Source organism: Macrotis lagotis, chromosome X (genome assembly GCF_037893015.1).
Source record: "Macrotis lagotis isolate mMagLag1 chromosome X, bilby.v1.9.chrom.fasta, whole genome shotgun sequence".
Classification (NCBI taxonomy): domain Eukaryota; kingdom Metazoa; phylum Chordata; class Mammalia; order Peramelemorphia; family Peramelidae; genus Macrotis; species Macrotis lagotis.
Window position 1 is genome coordinate 385,568,339 of NC_133666.1, and position 26,144 is coordinate 385,594,482.

General features: G+C 36.0%; 1 protein-coding gene across 1 annotated transcript; it reads left to right on the forward strand.

The window, feature by feature from the left end:
• The first annotated feature begins 1,897 nt into the window (after positions 1 to 1,897).
• Positions 1,898 to 25,149, forward strand: LOC141498421 (serpin B8-like). Its single transcript, XM_074201579.1, has 7 exons — positions 1,898 to 2,466; positions 13,766 to 13,941; positions 16,558 to 16,695; positions 17,048 to 17,165; positions 19,874 to 20,016; positions 21,960 to 22,115; positions 24,518 to 25,149. The coding sequence occupies exons 2-7, from the start codon at positions 13,774 to 13,776 to the stop codon at positions 24,917 to 24,919; spliced, it is 1,125 nt and encodes a 374-aa protein (XP_074057680.1). The 5' UTR covers positions 1,898 to 2,466; positions 13,766 to 13,773; the 3' UTR covers positions 24,920 to 25,149.
• The last annotated feature ends 995 nt before the right edge of the window (positions 25,150 to 26,144 follow it).

Below are 26,144 nucleotides of genomic sequence, written 5' to 3' on the forward strand. Positions count from 1 at the left end.
TTTTTTTTTTTGAGTCACATTTTTTACATGGGATGTGTTTATGTGTGTTGGATGTTAGGGAAGAAAAGTTGTGTTCTTGGGCATTGAGAATCAGAAGGAGGATTTCTGACCTGGAAAAGAAAGAAGATGTAGGAAGTGTAAGTGATAAACCACATCAGATTCCTAAGAGCATTAGAACTTAGAAGTCCATTTGAAATCCCATATTTCATTTTATAGATCAATCAATTAATTAGTACTTATTAAGTACCTACTATATAAGAGATTTTACTTGGTACTGGGGACACTGAGGATTATAATCCTTTCAAATGTTCACTCTGTCTATGAAATACAGTATCTTAATTAAGAAGTTGCAATTGTATTCATAAGGTAGGAAAAAAAAGTGGGTGAGATAATGTGAAGTCCTAGGTCTTAGTAACTCTAAATTTTTATCAAAGCACCTAGAAACATTTAAACAAAATAAAAAAATCATGAAATGGAAGCAGGACAAGTCTGATAGGAAAATCACTGAATGTAAAAAGTGAAAAAAAAGCTCAGATATCATATAGTCCAACCTCCTATTTTGACAAATAAGGAAATGACTTACCAAAGCTTAACCAGTTGTTAACTGCGAAACTGGAAGCAGTATCCAAGATTCCTGCCTCTCAGGCTAACTTCTCTCCCCTATAGCTACTACAATAGGAGACAAATAGGGGTAAGGAATATCCATGTCCCCAGGAATAGGACCAATTCCCGGGACCTAACACAAAAGTCAAAATTTACTCTTTTATTTCCTGTCTTTTCTTCTGCCTCTCTCTAAATACCTAATATCCTAGTAGAGATGTCAATGGTCCTAAACTCTCAAGTGCAGTAGGAACTAGAATACAATGTAATTGGGAAATATTTATCAAAGTAAAAAAATACATTACAATGTAGAAAATGGTAATCTATGGTTTTCTAAATCAATATATTGCTCTCAGGGATATATTTCTGTTTGAGTTGGATACCACCATTAGAACATAGTTTCTTAACTTAGTGTCATGAATTTCTTTGGCTGTTTAGAAAACCTATGAACCCCCTCTCAGATAACTGTTTCTAAATGAATAAAATTTAAAAAACTCATACTACTAAAAAGGAAACCAAAGATGTTAAAATATAATTATCAAAATATATAATTTAAAAAATCAAAGAAGACAGGTTAGGATCTCTTTTCTAGAACTTTTCACTGCCAACCCCAACTCTTTTCCCCTTCCTTCACACTGAATTTTACCCACTTTTTTATCTCACTAACTCAGGACCCATACTGGAAGCTTCATAGTCTGATCTTTTTGTCCCACATATTGGTTGAAGAAGATAATTATTCTCAGGCGATAAACATTTTTTATTTATAATTTACATGATTCTCTAAGAAGATTATAACATCAAGGAGGTGATGCCATGACAAGCACATGAACTGGATTTGAGTGAGGGGTGCTGTACTAAGTAATCAACCTCACTTTTTCCTCTAGAGTCATCTGGATTCAGTTGCCAGATACGAATCAGGACAACTGGAGAAGGCTCTGGATGTGAGGCAGTCAGGGTTCAGTGACTTGCCCAAGATCACACAACTAGTAAGTGTCAAGTGTCTGAGATCACATTAGGACTCAGGTCCTCCTGACTCCAAGGCCAGTGCTTTATTCACTGCACCACCTGGTTGCCCTAATATAAACATATATACACACATACATATGTATATATGTACAAATATATAAATACATACACATATATAAAACACACACACACATACACACACACACACACACACACACACACACACATATATATATATATAGCTGCTGTTCCTAAACCTGTCAGCTAGAAACTTCTTAGTCCCACAGGCTGACAGATAGGTCTTTTCAACATTTCTTTAACTCCACAATAGAAGTTTTACTCTAACTATAGTGCCTTCTGATCAGGGATGGAAGTTTTATTGGTTGCTGATCAGCCCCAGAGAGTCTCAGTTCAGGCCAGATGTTCTGCAGCTGAGCTCCACCCTTCTGGACACATCTTATAATACACAGTGCTTATGTTATTTCATCTGTTCCTCTTAAAAAAGATATAAGATAGTCATTATTATTATCCACATTTGATAGATCACAATATTGCGGTTCAAAGAGTGACTTGCTGGTGGCCACTCAGCTAACGTGCTAAGTGGGCTTTGGATCCATGATTCCTATCAGTAATTAAGTCCAGGATTCTTTTCTATCACTCCACTCTGGATTTGGGGCACAGAATCCACATCTGCCCCTCTGACTCAGCCTCTCTCAGCTCAAAGCAGGACCTAGCACAGAGTGCTTCACTTCCTTCCCCTCTACCTCTCACGCTAAGCAGCAGCAACAGCATCTGCAGAGACTAAGACAACAGCCTGTGGGATAGGGCAGACAATCACAGCAGCAAAAGCAGCAGCAGGAGCAGCAGCAGCAGCAGCAGCAGCAGCAGCAAAGAATCCTGGTATAGTATGGGGAGACTTAATATCTTGATTTTTTATACTTGGACATCTGCTTCTCTGTTCTGTAACTGTTCTGAGTGAAGGAAAGGAGAAGGGTGAGCTGAGTGGAAGAGAGCTAGTATAGTAAGTCTTTTAAGAGAGGGCAAGAAAAATAAGGAGGGGATCAGCTGAAACAGGATTTATTGCCTTAGCTATCATCATCTTCCCTGCTCAGCAAAGTAACTCTAGATGGTCATCTGTTTTTGCTAAACATGACTTTTAAGCAAGCTTGGGGAAGAAACCAGGAGTTTTGCTTACTTTGAGGTTTTCATTTATTTGTTTAGTTCTGACTGTGGTTAAATTAAAATGGATATTACTTTACTTTGGAAGCCTTTTTGGTTTCATATGATATTTTAGAGTAAGAGGTATAATTTCTAGGACTTAGACCAGAGATGAGAGCAAGAGAACATTTGGAAAATGTTTAAAGTTCTCTTCTCCACCTTAATTGTCAGTTCAGTAAAATTGTGCTTCTTTTTGTGTAGCCCAAAGTAGGCTGGGGCTTCCTGACATTACAGGCTATGATCCTGTTACACATAAGGCTGCCATATGTATAGATGAGGAATCAGATTTTGTCTGTTTGGACACAATGGACAAAACTAGAAGCAACCACTTTTAAAATTGTAGAATTAGAAATCTCAATTTCAAATAACGTTCTAATAGACTAGAAAGGAAAAAGGAAGTAGATAGGTTTATCTGTCATCTGTCTATTTTGAAGATATCTATCTACATATATATTATGTTTAATATATATATATGTATATATACACAAGTTGCTTGTCTTTCATTCTCAAAGAAGATTATGACATAAGGGAGGTGATGCCATGACAAACAAGTGAATTGGATTTGAGTGAGGGATACTATGTTAAGTCACCAGCCTCACTTCCTCCTCCAGAGCCATCTGGGTCCAGTAGCCAGGATATGGTTCATGACTATTGGAGATGGCCCTAGATGCAAAGCAATCAAGGTTAAGTGACCTGCTTAAGGACACACAGCTAGTAAGTGTCAAGTATCTGAGGCTGGATTTTATCTTAGGTCCTCCTGACTCCAGGGTTATGTCTCTATCCACTATACCACCAAACTGTCCCTATGTGGAATATAGCAGGTGATATAGATATAGATTTAGATCTAGATATCACCTACTACATGCCAAATACTTTACAAATATTATCTAAATCAATTTGCATAACAATCCTGGGAGGCAGGTGCTCTTATTATCCCCATTTTATAATTTAGAAAACTGATTAAGTGATTTATCTAGGGTTACACAGTTAATGTCTGAGACCAGATTTGAACTTGAGTCTTCCTGACTCCAGGCCTAGTACATTTATCTTACAAGTCCTGGGTGGTTCTGGAGCTCTTTCTTTAATTAAAGACTTTCTCACTACTTGTTGCTAATCTATAGAAAACTGTCTTCTCTTTTCCTTGTCCTGTTTAATATTTTTATCAATTCCTTATATGAAAGCTGATGGTACCTGCCAACATTTTAACACTTCTGTGAATCTAGACAACAGAAGAAGAATCCCCAAAGAATTTGCCATATTTTGCTGAACGACCAAATCTAGCAGGATGAAATATAATAGAATTAAGTGTAAAATAATGTACTTTAATTTTTCAAAAATGTTTTAATTTTACAGTTGCTTGATAGATTGTAGTTTTATTGAATTTTTCTTTCTTCCTTTTTTATTCTTTGTTATACATGATGACTCCCTGGAAAGCAGAGACAATGAAAGATTTAAAACTTTTCCCCTTACTACATAGTGAGTTCCCCGAGAAACTAACATAAGCTAAATGACCACCTTTTAAGGATATTATGAAATGGAATTTTGCTCTGGCATAGGTTGAACTGGATTACCTATAATATTTTGTGATTCTGTGACTTACAGGTTATGGAAGTATGGAATGGGACAAGGAAATATTTCCCAAATTTAAGGATCTGTGGATCAAATAAGGAGCCAGTGCAGGATTTCAAGAATAAGTGGACTGGTCCTGGTGGCATACCCCTGTAATCCATACTCTCAGGGAGGTTGAGGTCAGAGGATTGCTTAAATTTGGGAATTCTAAAATGAAACGAGCTGAGGAAAATCAAGTGTCAGCATTAAATCTGGCCCAAGTAGTGTGTGCTTCCAGGAAAGTTGTGCTACCAGGCTGCATAAGTATATATGATCTGCTTTCAATAATCAGAATTAGTGAGACCCCTGAGGGTAAGGAAAGGATTAGGGGTGCTGGGAGTGGAGGGTGGGATGAGGAGAGAAATAGAGATGAAGAACAAGCACTCTCAGGCCCAGTCAGCACTTATTCTGCACTGCTTCCTTGTTTGATATATAAATTCTCTAATTTCTGGAGCTATTTTATGTTTTCTTTGGCCATAGTCATAAAATAACCAGTATGTAACATTAGTTTTACCCTTAGGAAGAGATCTGGGTTTCTTCATCTACTTTTTTTTCTAGTATAACATCTGGACCCAATCTTCCTGAGATTGTTAAATGTTAATGTTAAATGCCTTAAAGTTAAATGCCATCTTCAGCTGAAATATTTTCAGGATTGTTGCAGGTCTAGGATTGTTTGTCACTCAGACCCTGAGTTACTTGAACTGGTCTTTGATCACAAAGGTGGGTGGCAGGTAAGGGTCTTTGATTGAATTGAAATAAAATTACCTAGCAACATATCAGATTGGATAGGGGTGGAAGGATATGGATAGCAAAGACCAGAGAGTTGGAGTTGGGGTTATGCTAGTGGTGAGAGAGGCAACGGTGATACAGGAGTCAGATCATAGGACCATAAAATGATGAGGAAGGAATAAGTATTTCTATGGTACCTACAATGTGCTAAGCCTTACACATATTATCTTATTTGTACCTCACTACAACCCTGTGAGGTAGGCATTGTTTATTCCCAGTTTACAGTTGAAGAAACTGAGGGAAACAACAATCAATTTGTCCAGAGTCACAACTACTAAGTATCTGAGTACATATTTGAACTCAGGTCTATGCCATCAGCTATCTCCCAAAAGGGCATAGATTTGGAAATCGAATATTAGAAACGATCAGTTCAATCTTCTCATTTTACAGATGAAGAAACTGAAACACCGAGAGTTTAAATTACTTGCCTAGGATCACATAGTTAATAAGTGTTTCAGACAAGATTTTAACTCAGGTCTTCCTGCTTCTTAGTTCATTACCTACTAACCAAAACATACTATATTTCCTTTATTTGATATATGGCTAGGTGGTCATTGTGTGTGTATGTGTGTATACACACACATATACATATATATCTATATAAAATTACATATATATATACACATATTTCATTATAATAGATACTTTTTAGTTTTAATCTCAGTAAAACTAATCTGAGAAGAAGATGCATAACTCTCTTTAACTCTCAAAGTATTTCTTCTTGGGATTCTCTTTAAGTTTTTATGTTTTACCCACAAGATACTGCCAGTTATCAACTCATTGGTATTGCATAGATATTTTCTGAGCACAATGTCTGATGTTGATTTTGTCAGTTGTGTCTACTTCTCTAGATTCCTATCAATGATTATTTATCCAGACATGTCCAGGAGATGGTTCTTTCAGAAACTTATCATTATAGTCTCATGAAACCAAAATACTTTAAGCTTTCAGTAAAAAAAAGAGATAATTTTAGGGATCTAAGACTAAGATGGCAACAGGAGGAGATTCTCTCCTAGGTGTTCTCTCCATAATATTTCAAAAATCTTAAAATTTTGACTTCACCTAAATTTTTGAGAGGCAGAACCCACAGAAAGATCCAATTAGGCAATTCTTCAGACCAAGGTAACCTGGAAAATAGTGGAAAGGCTTCACTCCACTGGGTTAGAGTGGCGACCTGCCAGAGTGAAGAAATGTCAGCCTCCCAGAGGAAGCCCCAGGGTACCTCGGAGTAGTGGCTCCCAGAAGCAGAAGCAGTTTCCTGACTTGCACCCCAGGGAGCACCAGGCACAACTTGGAGGAACAGCTGGGGACCTATGCCAAAGTGAGCTTGGGAAGCCCAGACCCTCAGGGCACTCAGTTCAGCACAGGCAGCCCAGATCCAGGAAAGGGAAGCAGGTGTGGAGCCCACAAGCAGAAGCCCCCCAGCAACTGAGCCCTGAGTTCAGCCCACAGGAAGTTAGGGGAGGTAGACTTCCAAGGTCTTTCTGGACCTGGAACAGTACTCTAGGGCTCTGACCACATTCAGATCCTAATCACAGTGTAGGCCCCCATAGAACAGCCCCTCCCTCAGCCTTGTGGCAGAGGGGGTGTGCTTGTGGTCATTCACAGACCAGGAGGGCAGTCAGAGCTTCACATACTGAGATTCTTGTGAGGGGGTGTCCCAATAATACTCAAAAGCTCAGGAAGCACCCCCAAATTAGGCACAGGCTGGAGAAATGATTAAACAGAGAAAAAAGAAGACACCATTGAGAAATACTTTGTCTATGATCCCAAGAAGAATCAAAATACTCAATCTGAAGATGAGGAAATACAAGCTCCTGCATCTAATGACTCCAAGAAAAAATAGAAGTTGGGCTCAGTCTATGAAAGACTCAAAAAAGATTTTGAAAATCAAGTAAGGGAGATAGAAGGAAAAATTGGGAAAAGAAATGAGAGAGATGCAAGAAAAACATGAAAAAGAAGTCAACAGCTTAGTTAAGGAGATCCAAAAAAAATACTGAATAAAATAACATGTTAAAAACCAACATAAGGTGTGGCTAGGTGGCATAGTGGATAAAGCACCAGCCTTGGGTTCAAATCTGGTCTCAGACACTTAATAATTACTTAGCTGTGTGGCCTTGGGCAAGCCACTTAACCCCATTTGCCTTGCAAAAACCTAAAAAAACCCCAGCATAAATCAACTACATAAAATAGTTCAAAAAGTTATTGAGGAGAGGTATGCTTTAAAAAGTAGTATTGGCCAGATGGAAAAGGAGATAAGAAAGCTCTCTTAGGAAAACAAATCCCTCAGATGTAGAATATAGGTAAAGGAAGCTCATGACTTTGTGAGAAGTCAAGACACAATATTTCAACACCAAAATAATGAAAAATTAGAAGAAAATGTGAAACATCTCATTGAAAATACAACTGATATGGAAAACAGATTCAGAAAAGATAATTTAAAAATTATTGGGATACCTGAAAGTCATGACCAGGAAAAGAACCTTGACATTATTTTTAAAGAATTCCTACAGGAAATTTCCCTGATATCCTAGAATCAGAGGGCAAAATAGAAATTGAGAAAATCTACCCATCTCCCCTGGAAAGAGATCCAAAAGAAAACAACCCCCAGGAACCTTATAGCCAAGTTCCAGAACTCCCAAGTCAAAGAGAAAATATTAAAAGCAGCCAGGACACAATTCAAATATCATGGAGCTGCAGTCAGGATCACACAGGACTTAGCAGCAATTACATTAAGGACTCTTGGGGCTTGGAATATAATATTCCAGAAGGCAAAAGAGCTTGGAATGCAACCGAGAATCAACTACCCAGCAAAACTGAACATCCTCTTCTAGGGGAAAAGATGGACTTTCAATGAACCCAGGGAATTTCAAATGGTCCTGCTGAAATGACCAGAGCTGAACAGAAAGTTTGACTTTCAGATACAGGACTCAGGTGAAACATAGAGAGTGGAGGAGAAGGGTAAAATATAAGGAACTTAATGATGATGAACTGCATGTATTTCCTGCATAGAAAAATGATACTGATAATACTCATATGAAACTTCTCACTTAATAGAGCAGGTAGAAGGCGCTTTTATAGATGAAGTACAGGAGATAGCTGAATTTGAAGATATAATATATTGTAAAAATGGAGTCAATGGTTAAAAGGGAAATGTACTGGGAGTAAGATAAAGGAGAGGTAGAATAGGCTAAGATATTTCATATAAAATATTTTTTTTATTTCAATGAGATATTATAATGATATGGAAGGGAGGAAGGTGAGGGGGAATGAAGGAACCTTCACTCTCATCAGAAATGACTCAAAGAGGAAACAGCATACACACTCAATAGGGTATAGCTAGAGTAACAAGAAGAGAAATGGGGACAGGGGGATGGGGGAAGGTGGGGATGTGGGTGATAGAGGAGAGAGTAGATCATAAGAGAGAGAATAGTCAGATATAACACATTTTCATTTTTACCTCTTGCAAGGGGTTGAGATTGGGTGGCCTGTTCAGGACCACGGGGCTGGGTAGTTGCTGGATCTCAGAGGTGGTATGTGGGCTTGGAGCCTCTTGGCCCCAGGGCCAGTGATCAGTCCGCTGTGCTACTCAGCTACCTTACAGCACATTTTAGAAGAGGGACAGAGTGAAAGGGGAGAAAAAATATAATAAATAGTAGTGGGGAGGTATGGATGGAGGGAATTACAATCAGCAACAGCAACAATGGAAAAATATGGAAGTAACTTTTGTGATGGACTTATCATAAAGCATGTGATCCACTGGATCCACTGCATCAGAACACAGAACTGAAACACATATTTTTTCTCCTTCTTTTACTTTATTTCTCATGAGGGTCTAAATTTTTTTGGGGGGAGGGAGTATTATGTTTACTCTTAAACAGGAATATTTTAGTAATGTACAAAAAACCATTTGCACAAAAATAAATAAATTAAATTTTTTTTTAATTTTAAAAAGAGAGATAATATTTATAGAGGGAAATTAAGGCTTGTTCCCCAACAGAAAGGTTTCTGATTAATTATATGTGATAACTATATAATTCAGTTAGTATGTCCCAAAATGCATGCAAACTTCCTTAAGAGAATCAATTGGAAAGTAGCATTCAGAAATTTAATGTTTTCTTTAAGCTACAGTAAAGTTCCTTTCAGAGCAATGGATTGGTGAGTCAAAATGTCAATTTACATAGACCATAAATCACAAGCTATGTCCATTGAGGATTTTTATGAGATAGCTGTGAGCTCTTTTCTTCCTCTGTAAAATGTGGAATGGGTATATTCTGAGGGATAACATTTTATGACTAGGATCTCAGCCAGCAAGACTGCAATTCACCCATTAATCCTAACATCTTTCATTGATGCTGTTGACTTTCTTAATCCCAAAAGAAATGTGCCTATTTTTCTCTTTTCATTGCCAAATGCCCCTTATGCTTTGTCAAATAACCATTAATTCTTTCTTTAAAATATTGATTTATTCATTTATTTTCAGCCATATGCTTATGTATATTTTTAAATTACAAAATTTCCTTCCATCCTTCCTTCCTACCCCACCTCCCCTCAGCAACAAATAGTCAGGTTAGCATTGTACAGACATATTTGGGATAAATATGTTTACATATTAGTCATTTTCAGTATGAGGAATTAGAATTAAAGGAAAGAAATACATAAGAGATAATTTTTATAAAGTGTTCATCAAATTCTGAAAGGTTGGTTTTTCTTTTTCTTTTTCTTTGTTTTGTTTTGTTTTTCTTCCTCTGGATAGAGATAGCATTGTCCATAGCCAGTCTAATATGGTTGTCCTTGCTCTCTGAGCTACTGAGAGGAGCTGCTTCTATTAAGGTAGAACATCTCACAGTGTTGTTTTTAATGGGTACATTCTCTTGGTTCTGCTCCCTTCGCTCAGCATCAGGTCCTTTAAGTCATTCTATGCTTTTCTAGAGACCAGTCATTTATGGTTTCTTATAGAACAATAATATTCTACAGTATTCATGTACCATAACTTGTTTAGTCATGTCCCAATTGATGGGCATCCCCACAATTTCCAATTCTTTACCACTATAAAAAAGGCTGCTATGAATATTTTGGAACATATAGGACTTTTTCCATTTTTTTATAATGTCTTCTGGATAGAGACCTAGAATTGGAATTGCTGGGTCAAAGGGTATGAACAGTTTAATTGTTTTTTGGACACAGTTCCATATTGCTCTCCAGAAAGGTTAGATCCCTTCATAACTCCACCAGCAATGCATCAGTGTCCTAATCCTCCCACAACCTCTCCAACACTGATCATTTTCCCTTTTTCTCATCTTGGCCAATCTGATAGGTATGAGGTGATACCTCATTGTTGTTTTAATTTGCATTTCTCTAATCAATAATGATGTGGAACTTTTTTATATGATTATATGTAGCTTTAGTTTTTTCATTTTTAAACTGTTTATTCATATCTTTTGACCATTTATCAATTAGGGAATTACCTGTGACCATATAAATTTGATGCAATTCTCTATTTGTTTTAAAAATGAGACCTTTATCAGAACTCCTGGTTATGAAGATTGTTTTCCAGCTTTCTGTTTTCCTTCTAATTTTGGCAGCATTGATTTTATTAGTGCAACCCCTTTTTAATTTAATATAGTCAAAATCATTCATTTTACCATTTATAATGTATTCTAATTCTTGTTTGGTCAAATATTTATCCCTTTTCCATAGATCTGATAGAAAAAGTATTCCTTGGTCTATTCATTTATCTATGGTGTGACCTTTTATTGTCTAAATACTACACCCATTTTGAGCTTTTTTGGTATAGGGTGAGAGATGTGGCTCTATGACAATTTTTTACTACACTATTTTCCAGTTTTCCAAACAATTTTTGTCAAATAGTTAGTTATTATCCCAGAAGCTGATGTCTGGCCCTGAACAAGTAATTTAATTTGGGTAGAATTGTCATTTTTATTATATTAACTCGACCTAATCATGAGCAATTGATATTTTTCCAGTTATTTATATCTGATTTTATCTGAATGAGAAGTGCTTTATAATTGTGTTCATACAGTTTCTGGATTTGTCTTAGTAGGTAGATTCCCAAGTATTTAATATTGTCTTTATTTATTTTAAATGTAATTTTTCTTTCTATCTCTTGCTCTTGAGCTTTGTTGTTCATATACAGAAATGCTGATGATTTATGTGGGTTTATTTTATATCCTGCTACTTTGCTGAATTAGTCATTATTTTTTTTAATTTAAAAAGATGCAAGTGAACCAAAAATTCTTTGTTCTAGCTATGAGTCATATGTTTATTGTACAAATTTTAAGCCACAAATTAAAAATATGAATACAGATGGTGCATGACTAACACTTGTACAATGTGTGACTATCACATTGTATCATTTGCTGAAGGTCTGTCTCCATAACAGAACTCACTATCTTCACTTCCTTCTCCAATCTACCCCTTTTCCTAACTTCTCCTTTCTCTTCAGAGCACCAACATCCCTTCAATAAACTAAGTTCTCAACTTAAGAATCATCATGATCTCCTCACTCTCCCTCTTCCCACATAGCCAACCTGTGGATTACCTTGACCATTTTACCAATTCAATATTTATTGTATACATCTCCTCTCCACTAAAATAGACACACTCTAGTTCAGGTGTTTATCTTCTCTCACCTGCACTATTACAACAGTCTCCCATTTAGTCTGTCTCAAATTTCTCTTCACTCCCATTCAGTAGGTGTCTGAAACTCATCAAAATGGAACTCATTATTTGTCCCTCATTATCCTCCTATTACTGCCAAAAGCTTTCAACGTAGGAGTCATCTTGGATTCCTCAAAATCTCTGCCTCATCAACTTCTGTATCTAAGCTGTTGTCAAGGCTTGATGAGTTTTTTCTTTGTATTATCTTTGGAAAGGTTCTTTCTCTTCTGGTGCTGTTACCACTCTAGCGCAGGCCCCCAGGAACTCGTGGTTGGTTTGTCTCAACAGCTTTCTGGTGAGCCAGTCGGCCTCACTCCCTACTCTAATCTATCCACTATTCAGTAACTAAAGTCATATTCCTAAAGCACAATTCTAATCATGTCAATGGCCTTCTCTTTCCCCACTCAATAAACTTCAGTGGTTCCCTATTGCCTTCAGGATCAAATATGAAATGCCCTGTTTGACATTCAAAGGCTTTCATAACCTAACGCCCTACTACCTCTCTAGTCTTCTTTTACCTTACTCCCCACCATGCACTTGCCTCCTGATCATTCCACAAACAAGATAGTCCACCACTTGCTGTCCTTCAGGCCTGGAACACTCACCTTCTCCTATTACTGACCTTCCTAGGTCCCTGATCTCCCTTTAAATCCCTTTAAGTCATCTTTTACAGGAACCTTCCCCAACTTCTCTTAATTCTAGTGCCTTCCTTCTCTTAATCATTTCCTTTTTGTTCTGTTTATAGTTTAATTTGTCTCTGTTTGGATGTTCTCTCCCCCAATTTAATTGTAATCTCTTTGAGGGCAGGAATTGTCTTTTGCCTCTTTTTGAATCTTTAGCACTTAGCAAATTGTGCTTAATAATTCATTGATTGACCTGGGTACCCTTTTATAAAGGAGGTTTTGGAAGGATTCATTCAATCTGGGGAAAGTGCCTCAGGAGATAGAAGTGAACTTCCAGGAGGAAGCAGTTTCTGGAGAAACTGAAGAATGATAAAGGTAGGAGGTAAGGCCACAGTCTCTCCTTTTATAGAGGAGTAGACTTTCAGAGAGGCTAGACCTGTGACCTGGAAGCTATTCTCACATTAAAAAATATATGCAAATTCCATTTTAGTATTAGTAAATACATAGAAGTTAGAGCCAAATGACCAGGGTTGAAATTGGTTCTGTAATCAGTGTGACATTGGAGAGGAAACTCCTTCTTACCTCAATTTCCTCACTTATAAATTTGGAAGAGGATGAAATAATTTTTAAAGACTATCCATTTCTAATTCCTGTGATTATATTGCTAACAAAAGAATAGTAAGCCCAAACTTATTCCTTTTCTTTCTAATTAAATAAATGTTTGTTTCTTGAGTAAATCTCAGTATTAATTGCTGAGAAAAAAGATGGAATGTGGTACATCTATGTAGCATAAAGGCAGTGAGGTGGTGCAGTGTATAGAGCATCAGGTCTGAAGTCAGGAAGATACATCTTCTTGAATTCAAATCTCTTATCTATCTATCTATCTATCTATCTATCTATCTATCTATTTATTTATTTATTTATAGGTTTTTGCAAGGCAAATGGGGTTAAGTGGCTTGCCCAAGGCTAGAGAGCTAGGTAATTATTAAGTGTCTGAGACCGGATTGGATTTGAACCCAGGTACTCCTGACTCCAGGGCAAGTGCTTTTTCCACTGTGCCACCTAGCCTCCCCCTGAATTCAAATCTTACTGTGTGACCACAGGTAAGTCATTTAACCCTGTTTGCCTCAGTTCCTCAATTGCAAAATGAGTTGGAGAAGGAATGGCAAACTATTCCAATATCTTTGCCAAGGAAACCAAAATGGAGCCATGAAGAGTTGGACACAGTTGAATAACAACAATGATGACTATATATCATGACCTTTTGTGATTTCTTCTAGGTTACATTATGGAGTCCCTCTCTGAAGCAAATGGTCCCTTTGCCATCAACCTTCTGAAAAAATTGAGTGAAGAAGATAACTCACAAAATGTGGTTTTTTCTCCTCTGAGTATCTCATCTGCCCTTGGCATGCTTTTCTTAGGGGCCAAAGGAAATACAGCAACCCAGATTGCAAAGGTATGTTTGTGGGTATCTAGAGAAGATATAAGATAGCTGGATTTCTTTCTTCATTTCTCACTGATATTGCTTGCTTTAAAAAGAAAGCCAATATTTAGTGTCCTTTTCTGCCAAGTGACCTTGAAGACTTGGATAAGATCAGAAAAGCAGATTTCTTAAAAAAGTTAATGCTTGCATGACTAAGGACCACCTTTTTCTTCTAATTTTACAAAATTTGGGTAGAACTGAATGTACACATGATATTTTTCCTTTGATTTCATGAATTTAAGAAACTTTTCAGGTTTCTAGTAAGCTCTGCTGAGAACGAAAGATAGGAAAACAAAATATGAAATGGAAGCAGCAGAGAATAGATTATTACAATACAACCAGAGCCATTGTAATAAGAAAAGAAAAAAGGGGGCAGATACAAATGAGTTTGCAGAAATAGAATCAACAGGATGTGGTAATCAAAGGACTATAACAGATAAAAGAGAGGAAAGAGAGAGTAGGTAAATGATAGTTACCTATCACATTAATAATGAAGTCAGAGACTGAACAAAATTTCATGTTAACTTTTTCCCTAAAGTTCTCCAGAAGTAGTTATTCTACACAGGAATGGGTCACTCACCATATGCCACTTTAACTACCTAAAGATCAGTTCTTTTATTCCCATGCTAACAGCATATTGACCTTTGGAACAGTCCAGGATCCACCTATGATGCCTCCTCAGAAATATAATGCTATTTTTTTTTGTCACAGACAGGGTCTCCCCTGTGCTCTCTCTTTCATCATTAATCTGATCTCCTATTAGTAGACCATATTGACCATCCCTTGAGTATACCTTTAGAGAGCATTTCTTTTTTTTTTTTTTTTGCAAGGCAAATGGGGCTAAGTGGCTTGCCCAAGGCCACACAGCTAGGTAATTATTAAGTGTCTGAGACCAGATTTGAACCCAGGTACTCCTGACTCTAAGGCTGGTGCTTTATCCACTATGCCACCTAGCTGCCCCCAGAAAGCATTTCTTTATGACCCTGGTAATCTTTCATCAATTACTATAAATCCATCCCCTACCATAATAACCCTACCATAGCATATCTAATACACTTCCCTCATTGTAGCTCCTTAACCCTCTAAATGTCATTTCAGAATTGTACTATTAGAGCCATTCTGTCTCAAAAGATTCCCCTCAGAATTTCTATCTGGTACCCCTGTTTTATTGGAAACCTCACTTTTCCTCATCTAACCCTCTCACATTCTATCACTGAACCAGCCCAGTCAGGGTGTTGATGCAGCAGTCTCTCTGCAGACAATGGACATCCCACCAATTCTCTTTACCTTCAAAATTTACAGATGATTACTCTTTCCAACTTATTCAACCAATAAACTTATTTTAGTTTATGCCCAATTCATATAAGAATTTCATGTGAAATGCTTGTGTCCCATTTTAATAATGCATTATGGGTACAAATTATATGAACTGACACTTTGTAGTCCAAAACAAAATTCTACAGGAACCAAAAATTCAGATTATCATCAATGTGTGGTCATTCCTCTTTTTTTTTTACCTTATCGACTCTAATTTCATTAAGGTTTTCCTTTGTTTATTCAAGTCATTTATTTCTATGTACCTCAGTTTCCTAATATATAAAAATAAGGGAATTGGAAGGCCTTTGAGTTTCCTCCTAGTTCTAAAATCTATGCTATATGAGTGTCATCAATGATCCTATTTTCTGATGCATAGCAAATATTAGATACCTAAGATTTTTTTTTTTTTTTTTTGCAAGGCAATGGGTTTAAGTGGCTTGCCAAAGGCCACACAGCTAGATAATCATTAAGTGTCTTGAAGCCGGATTTGAACTCAGGTACTCCTGACTCCAAGGCCATTGCTCTATCCACTGTGCAACCTAGTCATCCCCGATACCTACGATTTTTAAATGTGCTCTTGCTCACTGCTAAGGAAAGCTGCACCTTTTACCCAAAGAAAACGAGCCTCTTTAATAACAGGTTATAAAATTATTATTAGAACAATTCTAGTGAGAATTTTAATTTGGAAAGAATTACCAAGATAATTTTACTTTATTTTGTACTGCAGTATAGACCAAATAACCTCTAATGTTTGTGTTAATTATCCCACAAGGCATAGCTGTAGTTATCTTGCTAGCTACCATCCAACTAGTGACGTTGGACTAAAGGAAAATGCTGAAAGAATCAAAATTATCTTCTATAAATTAAGGGATCCACAGATTTTTGTGTAATACAAATTAAAACCACCACCATCACCTCATAGCTTTCTGATGCAATGGCTATGATAGAATTCATCTGAGTCTGAGAAATTTTGAAAAAGAAACCTCTTTATTTAGAATTCAGGTATCATCTGCCTCAGAGCTTTTTTTGTTCTAACTTCTGTTTATCTTCTATTCATTTTTTTTTCTTGGAATAAAGACCTTATTAAAAAGTGTTCTTCTCCTACCATGAATCAAGCCCCCTTATTTATAAAGGAAACCAACCCATCCCTTTTCATTTGAGGGAAGATGCTCTGGTATTCAATCACAAGGTTTGCAGTCAGCCGGTGGTTCTTTGGATGCTGAAGGTCAATGTTGACAAGGATTTTTGTTTGTTTCCTTTTTCTTTATTTAGGTACTTTGTTTAAACAGAGGTGGAAACATCCACAGGGATCTTCAGGTACTTCTCAATGAAGTGAACAAATCAAGTACCCAGTACTCACTGAGAACTGCCAACAAACTCTTTGGAGAAAAGACTTATGATTTCCTCTCAGTAAGTTGAACTGATTAAGGGATAAAGAAGGAAATGAAAATAGGTTGCAGGGAGAAGGGGTTAGAGCATCTTGGTAAAATTTTAATAAACTGAATGGGTTATAATTGAAAATTGGACTTTAAAAAATCATTTCCAAGGTACATTTTGTCTTTTCTTGACTGTATTTGATATATATCTCTGCCTGTACACTGTTATCTTAAAAAAGGAAAGAATATATGAATTATGTAAAATGAGGGCCTAGAACTTGAACTAATTTGCTTCCCAAAAGGTACATAATTATTTTTAGTCTTAATCTGTGTGACAGACTCTGTTTTAGTAACTGCAAATATTGCTTTATTTTTTCTCTTCATAGATATTTAAAGAAGATTGCCAAAAATTTTACAATGAAGAACTGGGAGAACTTTCCTTTGCTAAAGCCCCAGAGGAGTCCAGGAAACATATAAATGTCTGGATAGCAGAGAAAACTAAAGGTCCCAAGTTGCATTTATATGTAAAATGCTGACTGTTTCAGTAATATTGTTATAAAAGTCATTAAAGAGATTTGTTGCCCCTTTCAAATAGGGCTACAAGGTGTAGCCAAATATTCATTACATTCCTGGAGAATCTGGGAAATATTGCATAGTATAAAACAAATATAAAAAACAAACAAACAAGCAAAAAAAAACTGATTTTGTTAACAGGAGAGACATGATGTAAAGACTGCTTTCAACATTTACTGGGTATGTGGCCATGAGCAGTCATTTAACTACTCTGAGTAGCAGTTTTCTCCTCTGTAATGCAATGATTTGTTGTTCAATGATGTCTGATTCTTCATGACCCCATTTGAGGTTTTCTTGGCAATGATAATGGAGTGATTTGTCATATTTCCAGGTCATTTTACAAATGAGGAAGCTGAGGCAAGACAGATTAAGTGACTTATCCAGCTATTATGTGTCTGAGGCCAGATTTGAAGTGAGGGAGATGAATCTTTCAGAGTCTAAGCCCAGTAGTGCCATCTAGCTACCCAAAACAGTTGTAGTAATATCTATACTTGTATAATAGGGTTGTTTTTAAGACAAGCAGTGGGCTAGGATAGAAGGAAACCTGATTCTGAAGTGAAAGAATCTATTTTCAAATATTGCCCACTTTCATTAGTAATGTCACAATGTAAAATGAGGAGAAGCCGAGTAGATGACCTCTAGGATTTTTTTTTCTGAATCTAAAGATATTTTCCATGATCCAGTGACATGATTTATATGAAGAGTTTTATAAATCATAAGATTCTATATAATTGCTGAATATTGTTTATTAGTAGAGCAGCATCACAAGGTTAGTAGGCATGTCAATCAATCTTATTCATCTTCCACATTTTTATGGGTTGATTTGGTTGCTTGAAGATGGCTTTGTCTCCAGGAATCCCTTCAGCTCTTCTCTCTCTAGAGGGTAACTTTCCTCTCAAGCCAGGTTTTTGAAGATGGAGAAAAATGGCAGAGGCTAGAGCAATGACTACCAGTCAGTCCCCTTCATTATCCTTAATACTACTGAAGCATTGTCTAGAAGAGGGAGTCTTTTTTTGGTCACATACTCCTTTGGTAATCTATAGAAATTTATGGGCTCTTCTGAATAGTGTTTTTAATTTCAAAAAATAAAATACATGAACTAAAAAAATGATTATGGGTTATATGCATATGTATATACATATACATACATACATATATGTCTGTGTGCATGGATAAAAACAAGTATAGCAATTGAAAATTAAGAAATTTTGGTCAAGAGAAACTTTGTTATAAGTAATCTTTCTGACTTAAGTTGAAAAGAAAGGAGAGAGAAAGAGTTAGAGTGACAAAGTCAGAGATAGGGAGACAGAGACAGAGACAGAGAGAGAGAGAGAGAGAGAGAGAGAGAGAGAGAGAGAGAGAGAGAGAATTTTGTAGTAATTCTCTTTTAGAACTCTGAGCTCACAACCACAGATTTCACTCTGGCAAAATACTGCGAATTTGAATGTTTCTATTAAAATAGTCTTTTAAATTTTTCCTCTTTTGAGAAGCTTTCTGGGGGTTACATCTCAGATCCATTTGAACAATAACACAGTTTAGCGTTGTGGATGACTAACACCTCTTATCACAATTTCTGACTTAAGAAACAAAGCAAAAATGTAAATGTAGAAAGACTTGCAAACTTTAGGCCTCTAGGAAGAGATAGAGGCAAAAGAAGTAGGAAGAGAAATAAGGAATCACTGACTCTGGCCTCAGATCTTACCAGATTCCAGCAGCATAATATTCTATCCCATGTCCCCCATATGATTTGATCATACTACTCCACTCTCCAGGGTCCTGGCACCTATCCTCCATGGTTGCTGCCACTCTTCATTGCTTCTGACCTCCAGATTATTTTATGCTCTTCTCTCCCTTATAGTTTCCTTTCTCAGGATACATGGCAAGTTCTCTTTCTAAACACAATCCCTTAGCATGGGAAGGGATAGCTTGGAAGTTATACCAGTACCCCCCATCTCACACAAATCAGGGCAAAAATTCCCAGGAGTCAAACAGGTAAGTAGGAGGCTAGGACATTTCTATATAACCAATAAATTCCTCTAGCATCCTGATCTCCTTGGTTATTGTCTAAGTGTTACTATTAAGGCATAATATGTTTCGCTATTTTTTTCACATTCATCTAAGGTGACAACTCTTCTCTCTTTGTGTGTGGCCATGGGCAATGCATTTAATATCTATAAGCCTCAGTTTACCCATCTGTAACCTCATAGGTTTGAACCAAGCAACTTATTTTCTTTCAGCATCAGATACTATGATGTGTTAACAGACTGATTAGCATAAATTCAAAAGAGAAAAATTTGTAAATCAGAAAAATAATTTATTAAATTGATAACTTTTTATGGTATTGGATATAATCTTATCATAAGTCCATGAGTAACTAGAACATTAGAAATCCCAAGCTGCTTCTAGAGCAGGGACCTCAGTGGAACTCATGAATGCTCATTCTTCTGCTATATACCAGTGATAACCAAAGGGAAATAATCTTTGCCTTCAAGGGATATTAGATAGATGAAGAATTTTTATCAGGCTTTGACTCCAACATTTGCGAATTTAGATTGCTGACCCTGATTTGAATATCATGTCACTTTTGTAAAAGTATTTTTTTTCAAATATTGAATCAATTATTTCTGTTTTCTTTAAAGGTAAGATTGCAGAGATGTTGCCTACCTCTTCAGTGGGTCCACTGACTAGACTGGTCCTTGTGGATGGCATCTACTTCAAAGGGAAGTGGAATGAACAGTTTAAGGAAAACCATACAAGGGAGATGTTTTTTAAAACCAGAAAGGTAGGGAAAACTTTTCAGATATTCTGATTACTTGCATAAATGAATAACATAGGAAAATATAGTGTAGATCTCTTTTTAGGGTTTTGTCTTTTGACTTCCAACATCTTGTGATATCTGAGACAAAGATTTCTGAGAGAATAAGGAAGGTGTTTAGTCATAGAAACAATGTATCAGCAACATGGGTTGATCATGACCTTCTCTAATCTCTGTGTTTAAGACCTTGGGCAAGCAACTTTCAGCAGAGCTTAGCCTATATTTTCTCCAGGAAATACAAAGTGCAGGCAAACCAAGCAAAACATTGGAAAACTATCCAGAAACAGAACAATAGAGACCTTACTACTCTATTTCCTTCAAAGAGATTCTGTTCTTCAATGGTCATAGAATGGTGTAGTCCATATATATACCAGTTCAGTACTTTTTCTTCTCTTGTGATATGTCTGCTACTATATTAATTCTTGAAATAAGGATTGGTACAGCTTCAGAAATATTGCTCATAGATTGTCTCTTGGCATTCCCATGCTTCAACCTCCCAGACTCTCTTAATGTGATAATATCCTTTCTTCTATTATTCTTTCTTCCATCCTTTGCTATTTTTTGGGGGGGAAGGGAAATTATGACCCTGTGTCTACATATAGAAAGTAGGAATTGATTCATCCTTGAAAGTTATTGCTTTAACAATTTCCTACCAAAAAAAAATCTCCCTTTGGTTACCTTGGCTGGTGATGTTCTGCTGCCTTCTATTTGGTCACTTATTCTGACCAAAAGGGAGACTGAAAGTTCTCATCTCATTGCATTTCTTTCTGTATCTATTCCTTTTTTTTCTTGCAGATTTTGCTTCCCACAGTTCTTCTGAAGAGAGATATATTTTCTGAGGTCATTACCATACATTTTTATGATTCTTTTGGATTTCAGATCCTGTACCACCAGAACTCTGTATTTAATGATTTTGTAGACCAGGAGATCCTCCTCATCTATTTATGACTTCTTGTACTGAATAACTTATCAAAAGAAAGGTGAAGAAAATCAGGCCCTATCCTCCTTATTGATATCATTTTATGGCAGGAAGGATTTGGGGGCAGAGTGGTGTGAGTTACACACTCATTCCTCTGAGCCCACAGATAATAATGGCCTGGCTGGTTAAATATGTCCATACACTGAGAGTCTGTTGTCTCTACTTGCCTATATTGCCAATATTGGTTTAGTCCCAGTGCTATATTGCCTTCTCCAGGGCATATTAATTACCATTGCCAGACCACTGAAGCAGAGATACTATGGAAGAAACAAAGGTTATGATGATCCAGAAATTGTCAACCCAAGGAAGTCTACTGAATTCCACTTGTAAAGGTTCAGAAATCTCTCAACTTCTCAATGATTCCATTCTTTCTATTCTAGACCCCATTCCCTCTCCTTGGACACTTAACTATAGTCTTGCATAAGTTGTCAAATTGGAAAAAGAAGTATATTTTTTAAAATGCCTTACATACAGTTACAGCCTGCAGCTTTATGGCATAACAAGGAAAATAGGGTCAAAATGTTAATATATCTTTTTTTAAAGTGTTTTCATTTTTATTCAAATAGGTATTGTGGCAAATGGGGGTTAATGGTATATTTCTTTCATTTTGTCAAAGGGGAAAACCCTGATTTCTTGTCATGACAAGTAAAGAAGTTTCCTTGTAATTTTATTGCATAAAGAAATCTCTACATATAACAATATTTTAATTTTTCAAAGTTGAAGTAGTGGTTATCTATTTTTTTAACTGAAAACTTTTAAGCAGGTATTATTAGTTAATAACATTTTTGCATTCACTGACAAAGGCACAGAAATGGTGATTTCTTTTTATGCATCATAACTATTTCTTTAAGTCAAATTTCTCTTTTCAATTAGTTTTATTAGCATCTTCAATAATCAGATGTTAATGTAATGTTCAACTTTTCCCCATTAGAATGAGAAAAAGCCAGTGCAGATGATGTTTAAGGAAGCAACATTTAAAATGACCTACATAAAGGAAGTGTACACCAAAATCGTAGAGCTCCCTTATATGGGTGAGGAGTTGAGCATGGTCATCATGCTTCCAGATGAAAATATTGAACTAAAAAAGGTAAGTTAATGATTCCAAGATAATTGTCATATCACTTAATATCATAATATCCTTGAGGCTTATCTGGTCCATTTGAAAATTTATTATAGAGAAATAATCTTGTATAGTAGATGGAGAACTGTTTCACCAGGAATCAGAAAATCTCTATTCTAATCATGCTATGACTTCTTTTCTCAATGAAGACATTTAGTACTTTTGGTTTTTTTTGTTTTGTTTTATTTTGTTTTAGATTTTTCAAGACAATGAAGTTAAGTGGCTTGCCCAAGGGCATACAGCTAGGTAATTATTAAATGTCTGAGGTTGAATTTGAACCCAGGTACTCCTGACTCCAAGGCCAGTGCTCTATCCACTGTGCCACTTAGCCACTCCATTTAATCTTTTTAAATCTTGCTTTCATCACCTGGATTCAGAAGATCTGTGCTTATATTCTGACTCTGCCACTTAGTAGTGTGACCATGGTTACTTGACTTCTCAAAGTTTTCATTTCCTCACTTGTGAAATAAAGAGAATGGGTTGGATAATATATAAATCCTCTCCTAGTTCTAAATCTATGGTTCTGTTGCTATCAGAATCAATGAAATCAACAACACAGGCATACAAGAAACTGCATTGCCACTGGAAGAGAGAATGTTTAAATGCTGCTGGCCTCTTGGCTTTGGGGATAAAAGTTTGGCATGCTAAAAGTTGGATTTGAAAGCCAATAGAGAATTTACTGGACTTCATGGGAGTTCTTTGAAAAAAAAATACATAATCAAAATGCTGATTCTGGAATTAGCCACTCTTTATTTTAATCCTCATAGAAATATTCAACTATGATTTTTTCTGTCTATAATAAGGGATCAGTCAATAACAAGAAAGTGCTAAGTACCTATTTCATGCCAGATGCAATGATTGAGATAAAAAAACCAAATTAAATTTCTACTAACATTTCTAGAGTCTTTTAAGGTTTGTAAAGCTCTTTGTATGTTATTGCCTTTGATTCTCAAAACAACCCTGTGAGGTAAATGATAATATTTTTTCTCATTTTGTAGATGAGGAAACTGAAGCTGAGAAATGTTAAATGACTTGTCCAGGATCACACACTGAGGAAGTCTGAGGAAGGTTTAGACATGGATCTCCAAGATCCAACTTTCTAATGACTAAGCCACCTTACTGCTAATCAGCAAGCAAAGCACCATTGTAGGGTTTATTTACCTGAGAACTATTTACCATGAACTTTATTTTTAGATAGATAGATAAATTAAAAATGAGAATTTATTAAGTGCCTCAATATACAATTTTAGTATGCATTGTGCTAATCACTTTACAAGTCTTATCTCATTCAATTTGGCCAATAATCCTGGAGGTTCATATTATTATTATTATTTATTATTATTATGCTTGATTTGTTCAGTCACTTTCAGTCATGTCCAATTCTTCTTGATCCCATTTGGGGTTGTCTTGGCATAGGTAGTGGAGGGGTTTTCCATTTTCTTCTTAAACTCATTTTAAAAATGAGTAACTGAGGCAAACAGGATTAAGTGACCTACCCTGGATAAATGTTTGAGGCCAGATTTAAACTCAGGAAGATGAGTTTTCTTGATTTCAGGCTCAGTGCTTTATCAATTATATCACTTACCTTTATAATTGAGGAAACTGAGGAAAAAAAGCAGCTAAAGTGACTTGCCCAGATCACACTGCCAGGAAATATCTGAAGCTGGATTTCTAGATCTAGTACTCTGTCCATAACTCCACTTAGTTATCTATAAAGGGATATCCTTTAGATACATATTTCAATATAATTGAATTTTTAATTCGAATTCAAAATTAATTTTAAAAGTTTAAAATTCTATTGAATTTAATTAAAATTGAATATTTTAATTTCTATATTTTATTTTATTCATTTAAGAACACGAGTATGAAAAGGGGTCCATGGATTTCATCACACTACCAAAGGGATCCATATCATAAATAAGAATAAGAATTCATTTGGGGCAGCTAGGTGGTGCAGTAGATAGAGCACTGGCCCTGTAGTCAGGAGGACCTGAGTTAAAATCTGGCCTCAGACATTTAATAATTCTTAGCTGTGTGACTTTGGGCAAGTCACTTAACCCCATTGCCTTGCCCCCCCAAAAAATAACTCAACTGAACCTGAGTTTAAATTCTACTTCTCTGTGTGGCTTTAGGCAAACAACCTCTCTTTGTTTCAGTTTCCTCATCTATAAAGTTAAAGGAGATTAAACAATGGGTCTAGTTTTTCTCAAATTTATCACCTAATTCACAGGACTGAGATAACTGAATCTTCAAGGTGTCATTGACCCTGAGACACTGACCTGCCAGGGAGGGGGTGCAGTTCTGGAGATGGAATGAAAGTAACTTACTGTTTTAACAGTACATTATCATTTTCAACCATTTTCTTCCAGGTAGAAGAAGAATTGACCTATGAGAAATTTGTAGCCTGGACAGGACCACACATAATGAAGAGAACAGAAATGGGAGTGTTTCTCCCCAGATTTAAACTAGAGAAGCATTTTGACATGGAATCTCTTCTTAAAAGTTTTGGAATACTGGATGCTTTTGAAGGAAGCAAGGCTGACTTTACTGCAATGTCAGCTCAGGGAGGCTTAGTTTTATCTAAGTTCTTGCACAAGTCCTACGTGGAAGTTGATGAAGAAGGTGCTGAGGAAGATGATGCTGCAATATTCCGAGTGCCCCTTTGTGGAAAAGTTCTGCCAACTTTCATCCTTGATCACCCCTTCCTCTTTTTTATCCGACACAACAAAACTAACAGTATTCTCTTCTGTGGCAAATTTTCTTCTCCATGAAAATATGCAATTACTTTGCTCATAGATCATTCACTTTTTCTGCTTCTCTGTATTTTCAGCTAAAGCAGAATATTCATATCTATTATTCAAAGTAATGTGCTTAATGTAGCATGCAGAGCAGAATAGCAATTATGCTTTTTCATATTTTCTCCATTATCTAGGACAGGTTTGGGCAAATTGCATGCATTCAGTAGTATCTTTTTGATTGATAATAAAATTCAATTAGTGAAACGGAATGTTAGTGTTTATTTCTATTTTTCTTCACTGAATTCTATGATTTTTTTTAGCAGTATACTATAATGGGAAGAGAACTGAATTAGGTGCCTGAAGGCTGAGGCTTAAATCTTGACTCTGCAACTTAACTTTTTTGACCTTGGGCAACTTCACCTGACTTCTCTCACTTTCCTTATTTTTTTTCAAAATGTGGAGGATGGACTAGATGGTCTGTCTCTAAAGAAGCCTTAGATGGTCTCTTATAAACTCCCCACTGGTAATTATGTGCTTGATAATATAACTTTTCTTCTTCATTTACACATACTTGATACTTACTAGTTGTGTGACCTTGGGCAAATCATTTAACCCCTTGTCTCCCCCCACACACAAACCAAAAAACCAACCAAAAAGCCAGTACTAAAAATATTATTTACAAACTTTGATGTAGCAAAATTAGTAACTAATACATGGTATGAAGTAAAAAGAGACAGACTCAGAAGTAGATTTCATAATGATATCTTGAATGAACAAGGAAACAAAACCCAGATAATAGAAATATTACATAACTAAGTAAAAGATAATAATAAGACTGTATATCAAAATTTCTGAGATTCAGAGGAATGTTTATATCTTTGAAAATCATACATTAAGATTTATTCTGTTAGACTGATAGGCTGTATATAAAATTTTAAAATTGTAAAATAATTCTAAAATAAAAAGAAAATTGACAAAATTGAAAGTTTCATGACGAACATAAAATGGAATCTTTTAAAAAATATTGAATGGTATTAAAGGTGTAGAACGTCTGGTAATTAATTAATTACTTTAACCTCTTCAAGTAGTATTTAATTATCTAGTCAACCTAAGAACCTTTGATTACTACATGTTTTGAATAGTCAGACTACAATTGTGCTCCCATCTCCTTCCAATTATAAGTTGATCCTGCAGTTCACACTTATTTTTAGCATGAATTCCTTCTAGACCACATTTTTGTATAGATGCTCTTACATGA